The following is a 19,192-nucleotide window of genomic DNA, read 5'->3' as shown; positions in this document are numbered from 1 at the left end:
ACAGCCATAGTCCAAATACACAGCCATAGATCGGTCCCATCCACTTGTGGTTAGCAGACAGGCACTTTAAGCACCCTCGCTACTTGTGTACACACCCAATAATTAATTCCAAAGACTTGGAGTCAGATATTGTCCTTTAGTTTGAAAGTTCTGGCAGAAAACACGCGTTTGGTCAAATATCTCCGCTTTTCCACGAGCTTCACACGGACGACATTCTCTGTCAGCGATGGGGCCGGACCTGAAATGACTCGGACTGAACATATGAAAACTTCCTTTGAGAACACACGTGTGTTTGGGAAGCACAAACGTTTGGGGCACACAATAGACAGGTGCTTTGCGATTGGTGTGCAGTAATTCATCATACCACACTGCCAATTGTGTGCACCACACGTTTGTGCTTCCCAAAGGAAGTTTTGATATTCCATGAAGCTCATGGAAAAGTGGAGATATTTGACTAAACACACTAACTCTGCCAGAACGCTCAAAAGGATATGAAACTAGAGGACAGGGGCGCCCGCTGGCCTACTGGTCCTACCACTTGTGCCACATAGGCATGGATGCCTGGGGGCATCGCCGGTTCGATTCCCGATCCGGACGACCTTTGACCTTTCCCTGCTGGAGAACCAGCCGCACAGATATGGGCCGTCTTCCTCCATATATGGGCATTCCCATATGAAGCCCTGTGGCTTAATATTGATGAGGGATCTCCATATATGGGCATAAAAGGGATTCTGTTGGTTCCTCTGACATCACAGTGATGTCAGAGCATGATGTCAGAGCGGCAAACCCATAGACCGTCAAATAAGCGTACACGGACGGACGGACAGAGACATGAGGTGCCGTTTCTCATAAATAACTGCGCCCTTCGTTCGCAGTTAATTATTGGGTGAGTACACAAGTACTCTGCAAGTTTAAGGTACTGTATGGATTTGGTGTGGTTAAGATCAAGGTAAGAATCTACCAATGAGATTGTGTGACTTAGATAATTCAGATTCGGAGCCTATAGAAATTGTGTAACAATACCAGTCTAGCGCAGATGCTTAAAGTGCCGCGGAGATCAGTCTGCTAACCGCAAGTGGATGGGACCGATCCATGGCTGTGTATTTGGAATATTACATAAAGTGTTAGTAAGATGTTAACTATGAAACGTCACATCTTGTCCGTACTTGAGTAACGCCTCAATGTCTATAGCTGCTGACCTGTTTGTTGACATTGTGACATCACATTGTTGTGACATCACCTCATCAAAGATCAAACCCTGGATATCCATACATGGAGATGATTGGATCATCACCTAGATCTCCATATATGGAGCTGACTTCTACATCTGATTCCCACATGCTCTGTTAGGGAAACCACACTAATATAATCCCTTTTATGTCCATCAATATCAAGCCCATGTCTGGGAATTCCCATACAATAGAATCCGTTTTATGCCATCAATATTAACCCCATATTGTGCAACCTAGCTTTAGGGCGAGGTCGCTTAGGGGTATGTAAGATCACAGACATTCTAGGGCTAGCTCCACCACTCCCATTTTTTGTATTCTCTTTCTTAGGCTCGATTGAATCCCCTTAAAGCATGATTTGGAAATAACATATCTGAGGAACTTTGCTCTCTTTCTGTGGAAAGAGAGCAAAGCAGAGATGTTTGAAAAGTGTTTCCATTTGAAGGACTAATGGTTTAATTTTACCTAGTGGAGTGGAGTGCTGGGAGCAGGCTATAACATAAGCAGAGAAATCTGGAGGACAGATGTGGCTATGAGGCAAAATGCAGACATTTAGAGGGACTGCAGTCTCCCTTTGGTTCAATATACCATTTACCAAACATCTGTGTGTGTCTTTCTGCAGGCCAAGAAGCCTGCTGTAAGCTAGCATCTTGCAAACACTCTCCCCCCTCTGAATATGTATTTATACAGATGTACTGTATATACAGGTATCACAAACCGAATCTGTTTATTGCCAACAGTTTTCAGGAATTTGACTTGGTGCATTGCACACACACACACACACACACCCACACACCCACACCCACACCCACACCCACACAGGGTCAGATCACGTGAAAGGAGTCTGACGTACAAATACAATATATTAGATCAATATACCTATTCATTGTTGTAGATTAATGTTTCTTTAATACTTTGTTGATGTGTGCTTGCATCAACACATAATACTCTACACAGCTCAAAATGTAAACAAACGAAATTAGACACACACAATAACCTTTTCATATCCTTTGCATGTATGCTGTATATGGTATTGATACATTCAACAAAGATCCATCTCCCTCATCATCTGGTACAGTACTACAGGCATATCAAATCTCCACCAGTTGGGAGACAGTATGTCCTTATAAAGGAGTCCAGCGAGAGATAGCTTGATGTAGCTGTGCCTCCTTCACTAAGTAGCAACATCAAACATGGGTTTTTGGTTGTTTTATAATGAGCTGTCTTCTGCTGTCAAGTGGTGGTGGTGGTGGGTGATTGTAGCCGGCTTTCTATGCAATGAAAAACTGACTCCCTCCCGCTTCTCCCTTCAGAAAAAAAAACCCGAGGCCATTTGAATAATGCAGAGCAACTGCAAATAGCGTTCACCCCGCCGCCAAAAAGAAAAACCCTTGACATTGTATCTCCTCTGAAATAACTATTTCTATAACTGTACTTTGATGCAATCTGCCGCCGGAACACAGATAAACAATATCAACATATCTCCTTGGACTACTGAGTGCAATCCAAATACAAATGCATGGAATATTGTCATGTTGAATTGGTCCCACAATGGTACACTAAAGCTTTCCCAACCAAGTGAAAAAGCTATATAAAAAACAGAACAGCAGCACAACCATTTTCCCTCTATATCAATCACTTGAGTGCATTGTGTGAGAGAGTGTCACCGGATACTGTTTGGGGACTTGTTCTGTTTGAGAGGAGTGTTGCCTGATTTTGCTGAGAAATAAGCAACCAGGCCTATAATAACAAGCCCAAAAGTAGTGACTAGGTTAGGGCTACGGCTGTTTGAAAATAGCCGATGTACAAGCTCACAGCGCGTCGCATCGATATAAAAAAAAAGAGAAAGGTAATTTTTGAACATTTCTGAAACGAATAATTTCAGATGGAGATGTCTGCTGACAAATAGATAGTAACACAACTACCACCAGGTATTAATTAACCAGTAAGACTCCCTAATCGGGAGATAAGCGACCGTAGGTCACTTATCTCCACAAATAGAGCAAAAATGTGTTTTTCCAAAATCTTCCTGAGCATGTTGATGACATGAGTGTAGACATACTGTGTAGTGATTTTCGTGATTTTAGGGCAAAATCTGAATCGGCCTCATGGTGGCGCTAGAGGGCCATGTGAGAAATGAGGGGTGGGGTCTCCGCGCCGCCAAGGCGGACGAATAGGTACCGGCCCCGGCTCTCCCGGTCGCTCCTAGCCCGAGTTACGGCATTTTATGTGAGCTGCAGTGGCAGGGGGTCCTCCACTGGGGGCGCCACCACTTTTGCATCCGTTCTGGAGCACCAGGAGTGGGTGGTCCCCGGGAATGCCCCGTGAGCAGCCCCGTTGGGGTGGTCATTTGGTAATTTTTGCACATGTGCTCATTTTTTACACTTGGGGGTCCCCGAGGGAGCTGGGGGTCCCTGGAGCTCCGGGGGTCCTTGGAGGTTGTAGTTTGGCAGGTAAGGAGTGTGTGTGCAAAATCTGGCATGGATGGGGGCAACGGTTGCGGAGATATGAGCAGGGCAAAAGTGTGACGTGTGACGTGTGTGACGGACGGACGGACGGACGGACGGACAGACGGACACCTCGAGCAGCTTTCTGTAGTAAGTGCGACCTTCGGTCGCAATTATTTCATCCACCGGGTTTTCAGTGTTTTTACCTTATTTTCGTCCGCAACATAAACGCACCATGTGGCAAGGATGTAAACAAAAAGCACATGGCCGGGCGGACTATCATGTTTTCTTTCACCTGGAAAATAAAGGATTGCAGTTTACATATATAGAGAAGGCTTTACAGGCTGAAATTCACGGAGTGGGTGTTCTAAAACTTTAGCGATTTAACAGTTAGGACAATTTTAAGATTTGTTTTATAAAAAAAGTTACATGGTACAACTTTAAGTTAGGGTCCGTAGGGAAAAAAAAGCAATATGGGAGAAGAATCCGAGATTTTTCTATATCATCATTGAGCCGGGCGGAGCGAAAATATTTGGGAATCGTCATTTCCTGTGTTAATCTGGGATCTGTAGTCCTGGGTTCACTTCAGCGAATCACTGAAAACACAGAAAAAGAAGCCAAACGTCGCTTATGATAAGCGGACATGGCAACACTGTTTGAAAGCTAAGCACAACAGGTGAGAGCAATTCTGCAGCTGTCAACTCAGTGGAGAGTTTAATCAGTCTATGAACAGGGCAACAGATCTACAAACAGGCTATATCCATTAGCTCTGCCATAAGCTGTTTGAGCTCATCACACTGTAAAATCCTGAGTGGTAGTTTTACTGTTAAGAGTGTAACTAAATGGACCTGTTTCCATTTGTTGACTCCGAGTCACAAATGGATAAATTAACACTGCTGAATGTTCCTGATTGAACAGGCAGGCTTGTATAAGAAGTTAGCTAAAGACACGATAATATAATATTAATTAGCGCTTTTCTAAAAACTCAGTCAGTTTATGTTATTAGAAATAACTAAAACAAACAAACTAATTTGTTTGTGATTAGTTCAAGAACAAAAAAAACTGAGTTGAGAACATTCAACTCAAGCTCAACTGGAGAAAGCTAAGTATCTATTAAAACACTCTCTAATGAGGAAATCTTTTCAGCAAATACGTTTAAGAAATAGTGAGAGCAACTATGTGACCCTTTCTGAGAACCATACAGTGTCTTGCTGAGAAAACCTTTCACTTACTGTAGTGTACATAAGACCTCTCAACACCATTGGACCGTACCAACCTAATATGCCAGCTTTGAAAGAAGAATGCATGCTGCCATGTCTGTCAAATTCTTTATTTGACAGAAATCTATGCATTTTCCTGTTATACTTCTGGCCATTTGATAAACAAAAATCGAATCATGTAGATCTCAGGATCCACATGGGAATGGCATGGCTCAACATTTTGGACTTCATGTGACCAGCCTATGATGGTCGTCTTTGAGATGAGATAGCTATGAGGTATGACACCAAATGACTCCTGGTGTGACTTTTGGCATGACAGACCCCTTAGCAGTGTTTGAGGCCAGTTGCATTCGGATTGGAGCAATGGTGCGCCCACATGGCCCCAGGAGGTTAGACTATACTCATGGCAGTCCCCTGAAAAGTGCCAAGTTCATTGCAGTTCAGAGCAACGGTGCATCTTGTAAGTCCGGATGTGATGTTTGTGACATCCATGGCCCACGCTCGATCAGCCCACCCTATAGGCAATTTTCATATAGGATTGGAATGGGGGAGATCCTCTTACTTGGGCATCAAGGGATACTTTATACTAATCATTCTTCTTCTGATTTTCATTTGGGGGTACCAAAATCCTCTTTGGGGACACCAAAAATTCCTCCTTGCAAGAAAAACCCTGCCTCAAACCAACGACTTTAGACTCAATTTCAGAGATGTGATTTGGGAAACACGAGGGCCTTGACTTTGTAGGCACAGCCCAGGCGCGCCATGCGGTGCTGTCACTATGAGTTAGGCTGCTAGCTTAGCGGCCGGGCAGATGGAGCCAGCAGGACACTTGATAATATGGGTCAGAGTACTGCAAGCCCAAAGCCAAGAGATGACACTCCACATCAGCTAGATCACACCAATGTGGTGTGGTGACATCAGCCAACACAATGCATTTTAGCACTTAAATAAATACACTGTAAAATTCTCAGCGTTAATTTAAGTCCCTTATGTGTCCTTTTAGGACAGACTCAGGATTTTACTGTGCACTCCATATCCAAGATGCTATACTATATGGACATAATTTATGATATTGAATGTCAGTGCAATAATATTTTATTGTACAAATGTTTAATAAAAAAAGAAATATTACATCTAAACTGCAGTATATTGTTGCTTTATATGTAATGACTGTACATAATTGACTCCACAGCTTGGAAAACGATGTGTCAACAACATCAGCAACCTCATAACAAATCATTCTATTTATCAATGGACACAACAGTGCATGATGTGCTGATGAGAAATGGCGAGATGGCCTGCCATTCACAATTCTATACGTATTCTGTGATTCCGTTATAAAGAATGCTCTCGGAGATATCCCATATTGCTCTGAACAATTCCCATTGGGCACCCACACAGTGGTGCATCCTGGGTGAACGGTAAGGGAGACATTGTTGAATGTCACTGTGCTAAGGCATAGCGTCACATCGCAAGGACAGGGCTTTCAGCTTGGGAATCAGGGGAGAAATCCCAGTGGGTGGGTGTTTTTCTATCCTGTGGACACAAGTGCACATAGACACAGGCAATGAACACACACGCACACGCACACACGCACACACGCACACACACACACACACACACACACACACACACACACACACACACACACACACACACACACAGCTCCATGCTGGGAAGGTTTCAGGCTGCTGCCTCAAAGGGGTCAGCCCAGGAATTCCTGAGGCCAAAGGAGATTAGTAATTGAGTAATGGACATGGTGACATGAACAATGAGGAGAGAGGGAGAGAGAGGGAGAGAGAGAGAGCGAGAGACAGCAAGAGAGAGCGCGAGACAGAGAGAGAGAGAGAGAGAGAAAGAGAGAGAGAGAGAGAGATTGAGAATGAAATGCAATATGAGTTCATTATCTATCTCTCCTCCACATGACTGACCTTGGCTTTGGTGTCCCAAAACAAACTTATCTGGGAATTAAAAAGGAGCTCTAGGGAGGAAGCAGGGGGACAATTGAATTATGAAATGTTCCTTTGAGCCCACATTAAGACTGGATAGAGTTCACCATGCAATATTTAAAAGGTGAACGAGATTGTACGAAGTGTTCGGCTACTTAAGCATATGCGGTTTATTCATATGCACAAAGCCGCTTTAATATCTGCAGGGTAGTGAGCTTATCTTTTATTCACCGATTTCCATTAAGCGATTACTTTTACATGAGCTATGGTGATCCCTGTGAACTCAGCAGTAGTTTACAGACATGAAGATGGTGAAAAATAGCTCAATAATAGGCATTCTCGAAGCCTTTCTTAAAGTCGTCGAGGCATCCATCATGTAAGATAACACCCCAAAACAGCTGCGTCAGCTTGCTTGGATCACTGCTGCTTTGTACTGATTTATTTCTATAAAATGCACACAAAAGATATTGGTGAAAACGGAAATACTGCATTATTGTTTCTTACTGAAATCATTCCGCCTATGAAGAAGAATGAAAAATATTGGCTGGAGAGCATCAGTAAGTGCAGCTTGTCTGTGGCTCAGTTTTCCTCAAAGGTTATAATAACGATCGGCTGTAGCTGGGGGCACTGGAATCATGCATCAAGGCAAATGTTTGCCTGTTCAAGTGGTTTGTCAATGACAAAGTGGAAAAACCAATCTAGAGAGAGCACCAGAAGTCTCTCATGTGTTGACAAACCAGGCACTGCCTGCAACATATCATTACTTAGTCTGCAGAGTCACAAAATAGTTTGGTCGAGGGAATCAAAAGATTATGAGGGCTAGGAATGACAACTCCTTAAAAACCAATGGGAAATGTTAGTGGGGCTTTTTATAGCCTTTGATGTCCAGCGTATTCTATTTAAAAAGGTTTTAAATTACACTATCCTAAAAAGCTGGCAATAATTTACATGCTATTTCAGTGATGGTGAGGAATTCACTGGAGGGCAGTGTTCAGAGTTAATGACTTGTTCTGCAGCAGGGACACACATGCATGCGCCATTGCACACGCACGCACACACACACACACTAGCCCCCACCGCTCAAATTCCTGCCATTGTTGTGCGAATGTGGAGAGCTGGTATAATGCACATACTGGCCAAGACAAGTGCCCAGTATGAGTGAGTAAAAGGGACACAATATGAAATGTGCCATATCACATTTACACTCAAGTCATTCAGCAGGATGACCCCATCCACTGCAATAGCAGTCACATATTTGGGCCACTTAAGACTTAACTCAACTAGCATCCCAGATGCCTGAATTACCCATTCAGGCTTTTTCCCTTAGGACAAATCAAAGAAGCAGCAAATGAATACAATCTAATTTCCCTACAAGCTGGCTTTCCGAGCGCTGGAACACATGCATGGACTACTGCCATGTACTGAAGAGATGGCTCTGGAGCTGTGCCAAAGTGTTTTCCACAGCAATCAATACTGGCCTACTGCTGCAGTCCCCAGCCTGTCAGTGTGTGCATGTGTGTTTGTGCATGTGTGCCAAAGCCTTGTCAGCTAGGGGGACGGAATGGAGGAGAAGTGAGGTCAGATGAAATCAGAGGTGATGATAATAGCACATTAATATAACAAGATCCAGAAATACTCTGCGTGGTTGTGAATTTCCAATAAGACCGACTTGCCATATTTGCAATAAAGCAGAGGTTACACACACACACACACACACACACACACACACACACACACACACACACACACACACACACACACACACACACACACACACACACACACACACACACACACACACACACACTTAACTCCCTGAAGCAGAGTTTACAATAAGTGGGTGTTGTGCAGTTAACTGTTATCTAAAACAGCTCTCTCCTGGAAAATCTGTTCCAACAACAGAAAGCATTGCAGCCAGCAAGCAGTGCCGGAAGGAGAAGAAGGCCATTTGGTGCAAAATAGAATAATGTGTCACTCAATAATGCGTTTTAAACACATGTGCCTGTTTGGTTGGTGGCATTTTGCAGGAGGACAAATAGTGCAGAGGCCCCAATAGAGGGTTTGTCATAATGGCTGAGCAGCACAACACAAAGCCTGTTTAAAGAGCAAGCAGAGCTCAACTGGTTGGGGTAAACACTGCCTGTCAGATGGAGACACAATGAAAAATAGATCCTCCAGCACATATGGACTTAATCATTAACTCGGAATATGTCTGGTTTAAAAATGATGGATTAATAACAAGGACAACTACGATTCAATGATGCCTGAGAATAATGTGTTATGATCCATTCATATATATCTTATTTACAAAATCACAATTTCAATCACTTTTTTTATTCTCTTCAGAGCTGACAATGTTGAAAGGGGACTTGACCTCAAGTTCCTGCGACAGCAGAAAAACAAGCACAGTAGGTCATGGGTTGAATCCTCTCGTCACTGCCTTCCGCAGCACGGCACAGTAAAGCACTGCTCGGGAGGGGCAGAGCAAACAAATACCTGAGAAATACCCAGGAAATTACATCATACCACAATGCTGAGAACACAAGTGAATCAGTAATGTGATTCTGGACAGCCAGTTCAATAAAGGTTGTTTTGATGTTTATGCCTTGAGGGGGGGTAAGCATCCCTTTGGTATTTTGGGGTATATTGGCTCCAGGCTTCAAATAATTGCTATCTCGAAATACATCACAGCTGCATGCATGTACTTCTTAATTTTACAGAAAGAAATTACCCGAGTGGCCAAACACTGAATGTCAGGCTCAGCTACAGTACATGTGGTGTAAAAATACTCAAATCTAATTAAGAGAACATGATCCGGGAATCCATGACATTAACACAAATGCTATTGAGCTCATGAAAAAAAGCTGCCACATAAATCCTATAAATACAGTATGGTATAGGCCTACTTCTGCAAAGCCATAGGTCAAATGGGTCCCAATGATCACTGTCAGCAGACCAATGTTGAGATCCTGATATTGAATTAATCAGTTGGAGATTAAAATATATCACCAGCAACCAGCAATAACATTCAGGTGGATTATGTAATCATGATTTTCACATCCCTTTGCAACCAACTCATATTTTCTTTCTTCTTTCAGTGTTTACAACCACTGAACACAGAAATAAACATTTTACACACATACTGTAGATGCTCATTTCAAATTAGTCATCAGTACCTGCCACTTAGAGGACCATGTCTATGATTTCAACGGTGACCCAAGTCCAATATTATCATGGTATCATTGGTCTTTGAGACAGGCTTCTTCTTTTCTTGTTTTTGGATTATGGATTGCAACTTTAAGCACTGCTAGCTGACTCATGCAGTGCAGATTAGTGTTATGGGGCAAAGTCAGCGAGAATGTGAATGGGCTCAGTGAAGGTCATAAACTGACTTAGAGTTGTCAGGGTAATTTCCACTGTGTAATATAAGTAGGCCTATTTGCTGAGGGCATAAGGTTTGACAAACCCTTTCATTGAGGGCAATCTGCAGGCATGCACACAGCACTTAAACATATCATTATCAAATGATAGTATTTTACAGTTTATTCTAAATAAAAATGTGTCTCCAATTCAGCTCTGTTTGATAAACGTATCAGCATATACCGGGAATGTGTCCTCTGGCGGTGCAAGCTGTTACATTATTCAGCCTCTGCTTCTCATTAGATCTGAAACTCTATTAGAGAATGCTACAGCTTACACTGCTGTCCTTAAATCATTTTCGGTGTTATAGTATATTAATTTCTCCTTACACCTAAACGCCTTACATTTGCCTAAGCTACCATGCCCTTTTGATTGGGGAATTGGTTAATATTATATATTTTTTTCATATACCCAATTAACTGGAATGTAAGCACTTTGCAATGCAAATGAGTATTAGGGAAAGGGGCGGAGCTGACAAGTCTTTATTGCGCAAGCATGGCCTCTGAATCGGCGATGCATGCATGCACTCAAAGTAATTACTTAATAATTACAGCGTGTTAGAGGCTAAAACGAGAGGGCTATAGTCTAGTAGGTTATGCCCGTTGGTAGAAGAATTATTCTGCCATCATACATGATTGCTTGTCTAAGCAGCAGGCCATAAATAGCCACCTTTCTCATGAAAAGGAAATGTGATAGCCGCTCTATTACTCAAGAGGAAAGAATGTAAGTAAACCATCAGCGGAACAGTCAAGTACAAACCCCGGCTTTGTCCTTCCCCATAAACAATATAAAAATCAAACCTCGGTTCGAAGTGGAGCGGTGAATATATGTGAGTGAGTGAGTGAGTGTAAACTGTGCCTGTGAGTGAGTGGTGAGTGTGCCTGGCCTGCACAAAACAGCGCCCCTCCTTTAACTAGTGTTTTGTGTGTGGCCACTCAAGGTATTGCCATGCTACGGACATGGCCAGCCAGCCACCCACCCACCCACCCACAGACATACCTGTTCATTGGGAGCGCTTTCACCGCTCCAACAACAGCAGAGAATAATTTTCATCCAACCACAAGTGATTCAAAGGAGAGGGGTCGAAATGAAAGCCTTGTTGTCGGTCGATGAGGAATGTCAATGCGGAGTAATGATGGCATATAAGAGCAGATTATTTGTTTTATGGCCAGTGAGAAAAGCATTCCCACCAACTTATCAAAGTAATGCCGTTCAGTGGAGCGGTGGGCTGGATGACAGGCGCTACATTTGGCTACAGACAGTCAATCATAACTACTGCCTCTATGTATGCCAACAGCCACATGTAACACTGAGATTTTAAGTGGTTCAGTAAATGTGAGGCGACGACGACATCACATCTATTAAATCATGGAGGAAAATGTCCAGAATAATATGCAAATCACAGAGTGTTTAGACTTGTCAGCAGCACTGTCTCTGCTTCGCTGTGCTTTTTAAGAAGCGACTCTCCCATCATCAGCGCAGGCAGCGTTACAACATATTTAATACTGATCAATCTAGGGCGGTCTGGTCCCATATATATTCGTTGTCATTTTGCAATTTCCGCCCATATGTCAGCATTTGACATGCATCATGAAGAAATGAAATCACAGTGCCTACGTGCTGGATTCTTGCGGATTTTCCCCCTCTCTTTAATACAATTAACCCCATAGAGCGCAGCGGCAGCCTTATTGAGCGCAGCTGGACAAGTGCACATTCAGCAGTTGACACTACAATGAACAAACAGGCTGAAAGTAGACTTATAGCAAGAACACATTCTCTGCAGGTCAAACCCCCTTTAAGTCTAAAATGCATCAATGTCGGTGCATCAGTGCGTGGGCAGCCTATTAATCAGAATGCCCTCTGCTCTACCTCAGTGATTTTCAACCCTTTTCCACATCATCAAAGGCCCATTATTTATTGGGCATTTGAGCCGCGGACCACCATTTGATGAGATTTATTTAGCCTCTCAGACCCAAAACATTTTGTTATCGTTGGATAAGATTTTGTCCACAATTCCATGCTGTATTGATTGACGTGTTCCATATGGGCGAAATGACAGGCAAACGTTGACCAAAATTATTCTACATTCTCTAATTGTGTAGACTTCTTGTAAAGGTAATGCAGATGTAGATGTTTAACGATGATGTAACTCTGTACACTCTCAGGAGTTAAAGATCTGTAGGGGTCCATTTGGTTACCAACTCTCCATCATTTAGCTGGGGACCACCTGGACCACTGGTGGTCCCCGGGACAACCGTTTAACAAAGAAACTAGCCTATTTGCATATCAATAGACCTGTGTAGTAGGTGTCGAGCGACGTTCGCGACCCCCCAAACATTGAATCACCACTGCACCACTGCCCCGGACCACTGGTTGAGAACCACTGCTCTATGTCAAACACTGACAGGGGACTGGCAACACTTAACGCAATAAAGAGGTTATTCAATCAAGCGCGCATGCATGCATGCATGGACATGCAAGAGCACAACAACAACAAACTGATCCTGTTTGAGGAAGCGATAGGCTAATAAATAAAGCGTTTAAGCGACACAATAATTCAGTCATTTTATGTTCCTACCTCTCCGTGGCTGACCGTGCGTCCCTGGGGAGTATCCTCGGGTAGGAAATAAAGTTTGGAGCTTGATAAAAGTTGCTTGCTCGTCCTTTCCTCCCAGAGCAGCTGAAGCTCCGCTATGCAAACGGGATCCTCTGGTTTACATCTGACTAGGAAAAAGTCTCCCAGGGACAGGATCCTCGCTTTACCGTCCCGGTGAAATTTAAAGGCTTTGTAGAATATGTATGTTCCATGTAAACCGCAAGACGAGCCCACCCACTGTGGAGGAAAAAAATACACAAATCAATACATCAAATTAACAAATGCCATAAACGTTCCATAAACTATTCGCAGTCAAGAGAGGACACATAAACCAAGATACTGGAGGGATAATTAAGCCTACGCCAAAGTCTGGAGGCTTAAATAGCACGTTGTACAATTATCGCTATTTTCGCACACGTTTCAGAAGCATGTTAACTATTTTTAGCCGTTCAAAATATAGATGTGATACACAAATACACAATGAAATATTTCAAAGTTTTGCGGAACGGACGTAGAATTGCGACTATCGGTACTTAATGATTAGTAGAATGTGAGCGTTCAATAAAGGTTTTGTTGATAAGAAACGTTACCTTCAGTGAGTTCGGCTCCATCTCGACGATATGAATTGATTAAACTCAACACGCTCTCCAAAACTTGCTGGCTTGAATGGGCTGCCGAAGGTCCTGTAAGGACCATATCGGTTGTACGGATAAAACATGTTGTCTGTAGTTAATAAACACTCATGTAAAAATATTTAGACGGCTTAATTTAGTGTAGGACTATGCCTGATACGGTACATGTGTCCATTTAATACATATTATGTAACACATAATTTAAATGGACGTTGATGGAACTACCGCATACGTCCGAGCAAGATATAGCGATATAACTCCTATTTGAGAAATAATTACAGATAATTGAGCAAATATATTTGTATAAAACCTATGACTTACCATGGACGTAAAGACCCCACGCTTATTACGTCTCTATGTGGACATTTAAGTGTTTCTTTGTGGCTTTCTACTGTATGTATCTTGCAGGACTTGTGTGAAAGACGTTCAGTATGAAAGCACATTTCTCACAGTAATGATTCTGGTGCGCTTTGCCGTGGATGCCTTCAAGAAACAATGTTACATCAAAGTTAATAGGACTATCAAATGTTTCCTCAAAAGGCAATGTGGGACCCATGAGGTATTCTTGCATTGCTTTGAGCAAACGAGCACGCTATGGCTTAAAAGCCTTGAGGTAGCCTACATGTTAGATTTACAGAAAAATAATGGGCTTTATAAAATGAAGAAAGCCTTCTAAGAAAGAAATTGGCCGAGTTAGTACTACGCTTCACACGATAAGCGGTCCATAATGCCAAAAGATAAATCACATACCCGGTGTATTATATATAGGCCTATATATATATATATAGACCTATATATATATATAGGTCTATATAAAAAATATAGCCCTATATATTATGTATGTATGTATATGTAATGTATGTATGTATGTATGTAGACTATACATACAAGGTTCAGAATTTCCGTTAAATACGTTGGGATTAATTACGAAAGCTCACTAAAAAGGCATTCATTAATGTCAACTTCAATTAGATTATTGATTCAATTTCAATTAAATTATGACTGTGATAGTGTAGAAGACAGACATTTAGAATCAATAGCCTACTTTCATTAACAAAGAAGGCTACTCAACCGTTTAGTTATTTTGCCGTTGGCAACATTTTATCATCAGGTGCATGCATAGGGTTATTGATCGATCAGAAAGTACCCATTTAGTCCACAGCGGTGTGCTATTTCCCTCAATCATGACATCCATCCACCATGCCCTCCTTTTATCCACCACACACAGCAGAGCATGCAACAGCGACACGCTTCTCACACTGGCTATTTCAAGTAATAGTATTACGCAATAGGCCTTTTCTGAAATGACAGATAGGGTCGGCGCAGTGATTTTCTCATCTTGTCAAGTGATTAACTGACACATTGTGCTGCTCGTGTTGCTGGATGCTACGAATGCTGCTCTTTATGTGAAAAACACAAGAAGGACAGGTGATGGAGACTCAATATGTGTGTGTGTGTGTGTGTGTGTGTGTGTGTGTGTGTGTGTGTGTGTGTGTGTGTGTGTGTGTGTGTGTGTGTGTGTGTGTGTGTGTGTGTGTGTGTGTGTGTAATATTATATATATATATATATATATATATATATATATATATATGTCATAGTATATTAGAGAAACAGCACATTCGAGACGCGGAGCACTCGTGGTGCGGCACGGGGCGGAGCAAGCGGTCGCCACAACAACGTACTCCAGGCGGTGCGCCGCTCTATTGTCCACGACACTGCGAGCGGCTACCGAAGCCCCCCTGTATCCACGAAGCCCAAACGAGTTACGAGGCCCCCCTGGGTCCACGAAGCCCCAAGCGGCGCGAAGGCCAGCGGACCTTGGGCCAGGGCCGCGCGGCCGGCGGAGCGCCGCGCGAGTTACGAAGCCGTGGTGAATGCAATCGTTATATTTATGCCCAGGCCGTAAGGCCTGGGCAAGCGCACGTTAAACGCCCTGTCCAAGTGACTACAATGGAGCTAATGGCTAGGCTAGGCTAGGCTAGGCTAGGCTAGTAAATAAAGAGTAAACACTTCCGGTCTGCGGCGAGTTCAAAGCGTGACGTAACTCTCTTATATACACTCTGGTGAATGGCAGAGCAGTGGCTGACGTCGCCATCTGGTGGTGATTAGTGTGTGGTGAACGTCAAAACGAGTGCTCCTTGACAACTTTTACTGGTTTCTTGAACATACTGTAACATATATATATAGGCTATATATATATATATATATATATATATATATATATATATAGGCTATATATATATATATATATATATATATATATATATATATATATGTATATGTATATAGGTCTATAGAGAGAGAGAGAGCGAGAGAGAGAGAGAGAGAGAGAGAGAGAGAGAGAGAGAGAGAGAGAGAGATGCAGTGTTGTATCCTCCTGTTGTGTAAATGCAGCTGGCCATGTGCATATTTTAGCTTTCTAAATAGTAGCAGCATTGCTCCTAAAGAAGGCACTGAATATGAAACACTTTGGTGGTGGTGTCTGGTGTGGGCTGTCTGTGGAAGTGTAGGTTTCCTGCAGTGTATATTTGACAGAAACCCATATAGCAGACCACGAGCCTGTCTTACTATTAGCTACCCTGATTTCTCTCTAAGCCATTTCAATGACTGAATCAATGAGGCTGCATTGTTAATGGCAGCCAGCATAATGAAGTCCCTAGTCAATCAATGGCACTACTCAAACTCTTATCTGGTAATTGGAAGTGCTTGCTTGTCAATAGAAAGAGAAGAGCCCAGCAGAGATAGTAACATTTTGATGCTAATACAGAGCTTGATATGAATTGAGTCACTCTGACAAATCTTTATTCATTCATAATGAGGACATGATGGCTTAGTATTATCACTAATTTCTATGAAACAATGTACGATAAGATGTGAAATAGCCCCCCTCCACACACACACACACACACACACACACACACACACACACACACACACACACACGGATGGACATGGTTCAAAACATACTCAGCAATGCCTTCCGCCTGCGGAGTCACAACCAACCATATGTATTCTTGTCCTTGTTTTAAAGTATTTTGTGTTTTTGTGAAGTGTGTTTGTACAGTAGCTACAGTATTGTTGTTTTTTATTTGTCTTTTAGAGGTCATTGCCCCAGCCCAGGGACTACAATTGAACATTTTCCAAGATGACTAAACTGGCGTTTACACAAATGTTTATTCATTTGCACTGTCCCTGTAACTTTAAAATGTATTCATAATATGAAAGCGGCAGCATTTGAGTCTAGCAGCCTCTAATATGGGGTTTGATTGCTTGTAGCCAGTATTTTACTCAAGCAATTTTGGCTTTATGCAATCAGTACACTGTCAGCAAGTTTGTTTATCAGGGCACCTTACTTTGCTGAAATAAGCTGACCAGTGAATTTGGAAAATTGTCAGACTTGAGTATTAATATCCATTTACTATGGGTTAGGGTCATTTTGTAACACAATTAGCTTAATTATGGAAAAATAAAGGATAGTTTCTCATATTCTGTGAAGGATAAGAGGATATTATGTGGATAAGCTTTTACCCCCTCACTTAATGAGGTTGCTTTATGTTTTACATTTTAGGACTGACAAAAAAGCAGAAATTGTGTATTTGCACTCTATATATTGTGTACCTACCTACTGTACAGTATATAGCAGATTGTCACTATCTGTCTGTCTGTCTGTCTGTCTGTCTGTCTGTCTGTCTGTCTGTCTGTCTGTCTGTCTGTCTGTCTGTCTGTCTGTCCATCCGTCTGTCTGTCTATCATTCTATGAAAACTGTGTCTGTCTCTTTGACTGTCAAGTGGATAACATGTCTTGTCTGATTAACTTAACTTGGCGTGTACAAATACGAAAAAATCCAAATGAAATTAAATGTTGTCTAATGGTCGTGGCACAAAAAGTGACTATAGGTTACCCAGCAAGCCCGGTCAGGACCTGGACCAATCAGTGACGTCTCAACTGGGGCCAGATCAAGTCAAACCATGACAGTCAGATCTGGCCTAGAATATCACCTGATTTCAACCAACATAAATCCTGCACACGAAAACGAACGTCCTGGATTAATCAGAGAGGTTCCGATCGAGGCCAGATAAATATCGTAACTAGTCAGATAAGTCCCAAGACACAACAAGAGCACAACATTATATTTTTTGTCTGTGAATTTTGACAAACTCTCTTTCTGTCGTTTGTTCGGAGGCAGACTTACATGGGACCAAAGCTTGTGTATGTCATCAGAATTCCTTATTCTTCATGCAAAATCAATTACAATAGTGCCAAACCTCAAATAAAATATTTATGTGCCAACAGTCAACACAGACCGAAAAATGGATGTCAAATGATCTATTGCTTGCATGGACAGTAGACCGACAGGAAATGGGGGAGAGATGAGGAGTGACACACGGCAAAGGTCGTCCGCATCGGGAATCGAACCGGCAACACCGCCAGGCATCCATGTCTATGTGGTACTTATTGCGACCGTCAGGGAGCAGTTTACTATGAAAACCTCCACCGGCCGTCCGTCCGTCCGTCCGTCGGTCACACGTCACACGTCACACCTTTGCCCTGCTCATATCTCCGCATCAGTATGACATCACACCACATGTGTACACAAACCTTTGTGTACGTTGCTGTGGCAACAGTCTGTTGTTGCTGGTCTGTTAGTGTACGTTAGCAACCACCTTAGCAACCATGGTTTTACCCTAGCAACCAACTGTTTACCCTAGCAACCAACTGTTTACCATAGCAACCATGTTTTTTTACCCTAGCAACCAACTGTTTACCATAGCAACCAGATACGCAGAGCAGGGATCTCCATATATGGGCATAAACAGGTGACATCACACTGATGTCAGATACTCAGAGCAGGGATTTCTCCATAATATATGGGCATAAAAGGGATTCTGTTAGGGATCTCCATATATGGGCATAAAAGGGATTCTGTTAGGGATCTCCATATATGGGCATACAAGGGATTCTGTTAGGGATCTCCATATATGGGCATAAAAGGGATTCTGTTAGGGATCTCCATATATGGGCATAAAAGGGATTCTGTTAGGGATCTCCATATATGGGCATAAAAGGGATTCTGTTAGGGATCTCCATATATGGGCATAAAAGGGATTCTGTTAGGGATATCCATATATGGGCATAAAAGGGATTCTGTTAGCTGTTAGTGATCTCCATATATGGGCATAAAAGGGATGCTGTTAGGGATCTCCATATATGGGCATAAAAGGGATTCTGTTAGGGATCTCCATATATGGGCATGAAAGGGATTCTGTTAGGGATCTCCATATATGGGCATAAAAGGGATTGTATCCCAGATGATGCCCTGTTAGGAGATCCACACAAACAGAATCCATATATGGTCCTACCGACAGCTGCTATAAGCCAACCCTGGCGATAAGGTCTGAGTCGAAGAAATGCTTCTTTCCTGGCAAGAATTGCCCCTTTATACTGTAGGGCTCGTTTGTGTATTGTATGACATCACGCCACATCATCGGCTGAGGACTGTGTGATGTCATCATATCTCCATATATGGAGACATAAGTTGCTCATGCCCAAATATGGGCTGGTGAGGTCAGACTTAGTGTGATGCGTAGGTTATCTCCATATATGGAGATTCAACTTCAATGAGTAACCATGGCAAACTGTCAACTGCCCGTATGTCTTGATAATTGGTAAAACAAACTTTTGGCCTATTTGTGGAGA

General features: G+C 42.5%; 1 protein-coding gene across 1 annotated transcript in view; it reads right to left on the bottom strand.

Annotated features, from left to right (window-relative positions):
- Positions 1 to 13,477, bottom strand: part of LOC308297062 (AT-rich interactive domain-containing protein 5B-like) — a 94,960-nt gene extending 81,483 nt beyond the window's left edge. Inside the window, exons 1-2 of the mRNA XM_080740453.1 lie at positions 13,452 to 13,477; positions 12,844 to 13,098 (exon numbers count right to left, since the gene is read on the bottom strand). Coding sequence (XP_080596579.1) covers positions 12,844 to 13,098; positions 13,452 to 13,472 — 276 coding nt within the window. The 5' untranslated portion in view covers positions 13,473 to 13,477. The remainder of the gene's footprint in view (positions 1 to 12,843; positions 13,099 to 13,451) is intronic.
- Between the last annotated feature and the right edge of the window lie 5,715 nt (positions 13,478 to 19,192).

This window comes from Nannobrachium achirus, assembly GCF_963921795.1.
Source record: "Nannobrachium achirus genome assembly, chromosome: 13".
NCBI lineage: Eukaryota > Metazoa > Chordata > Actinopteri > Myctophiformes > Myctophidae > Nannobrachium > Nannobrachium achirus.
The sequence above is the reverse complement of the archived record's forward strand: the minus strand, read 5'-3'. Positions and strand labels throughout refer to the sequence as shown.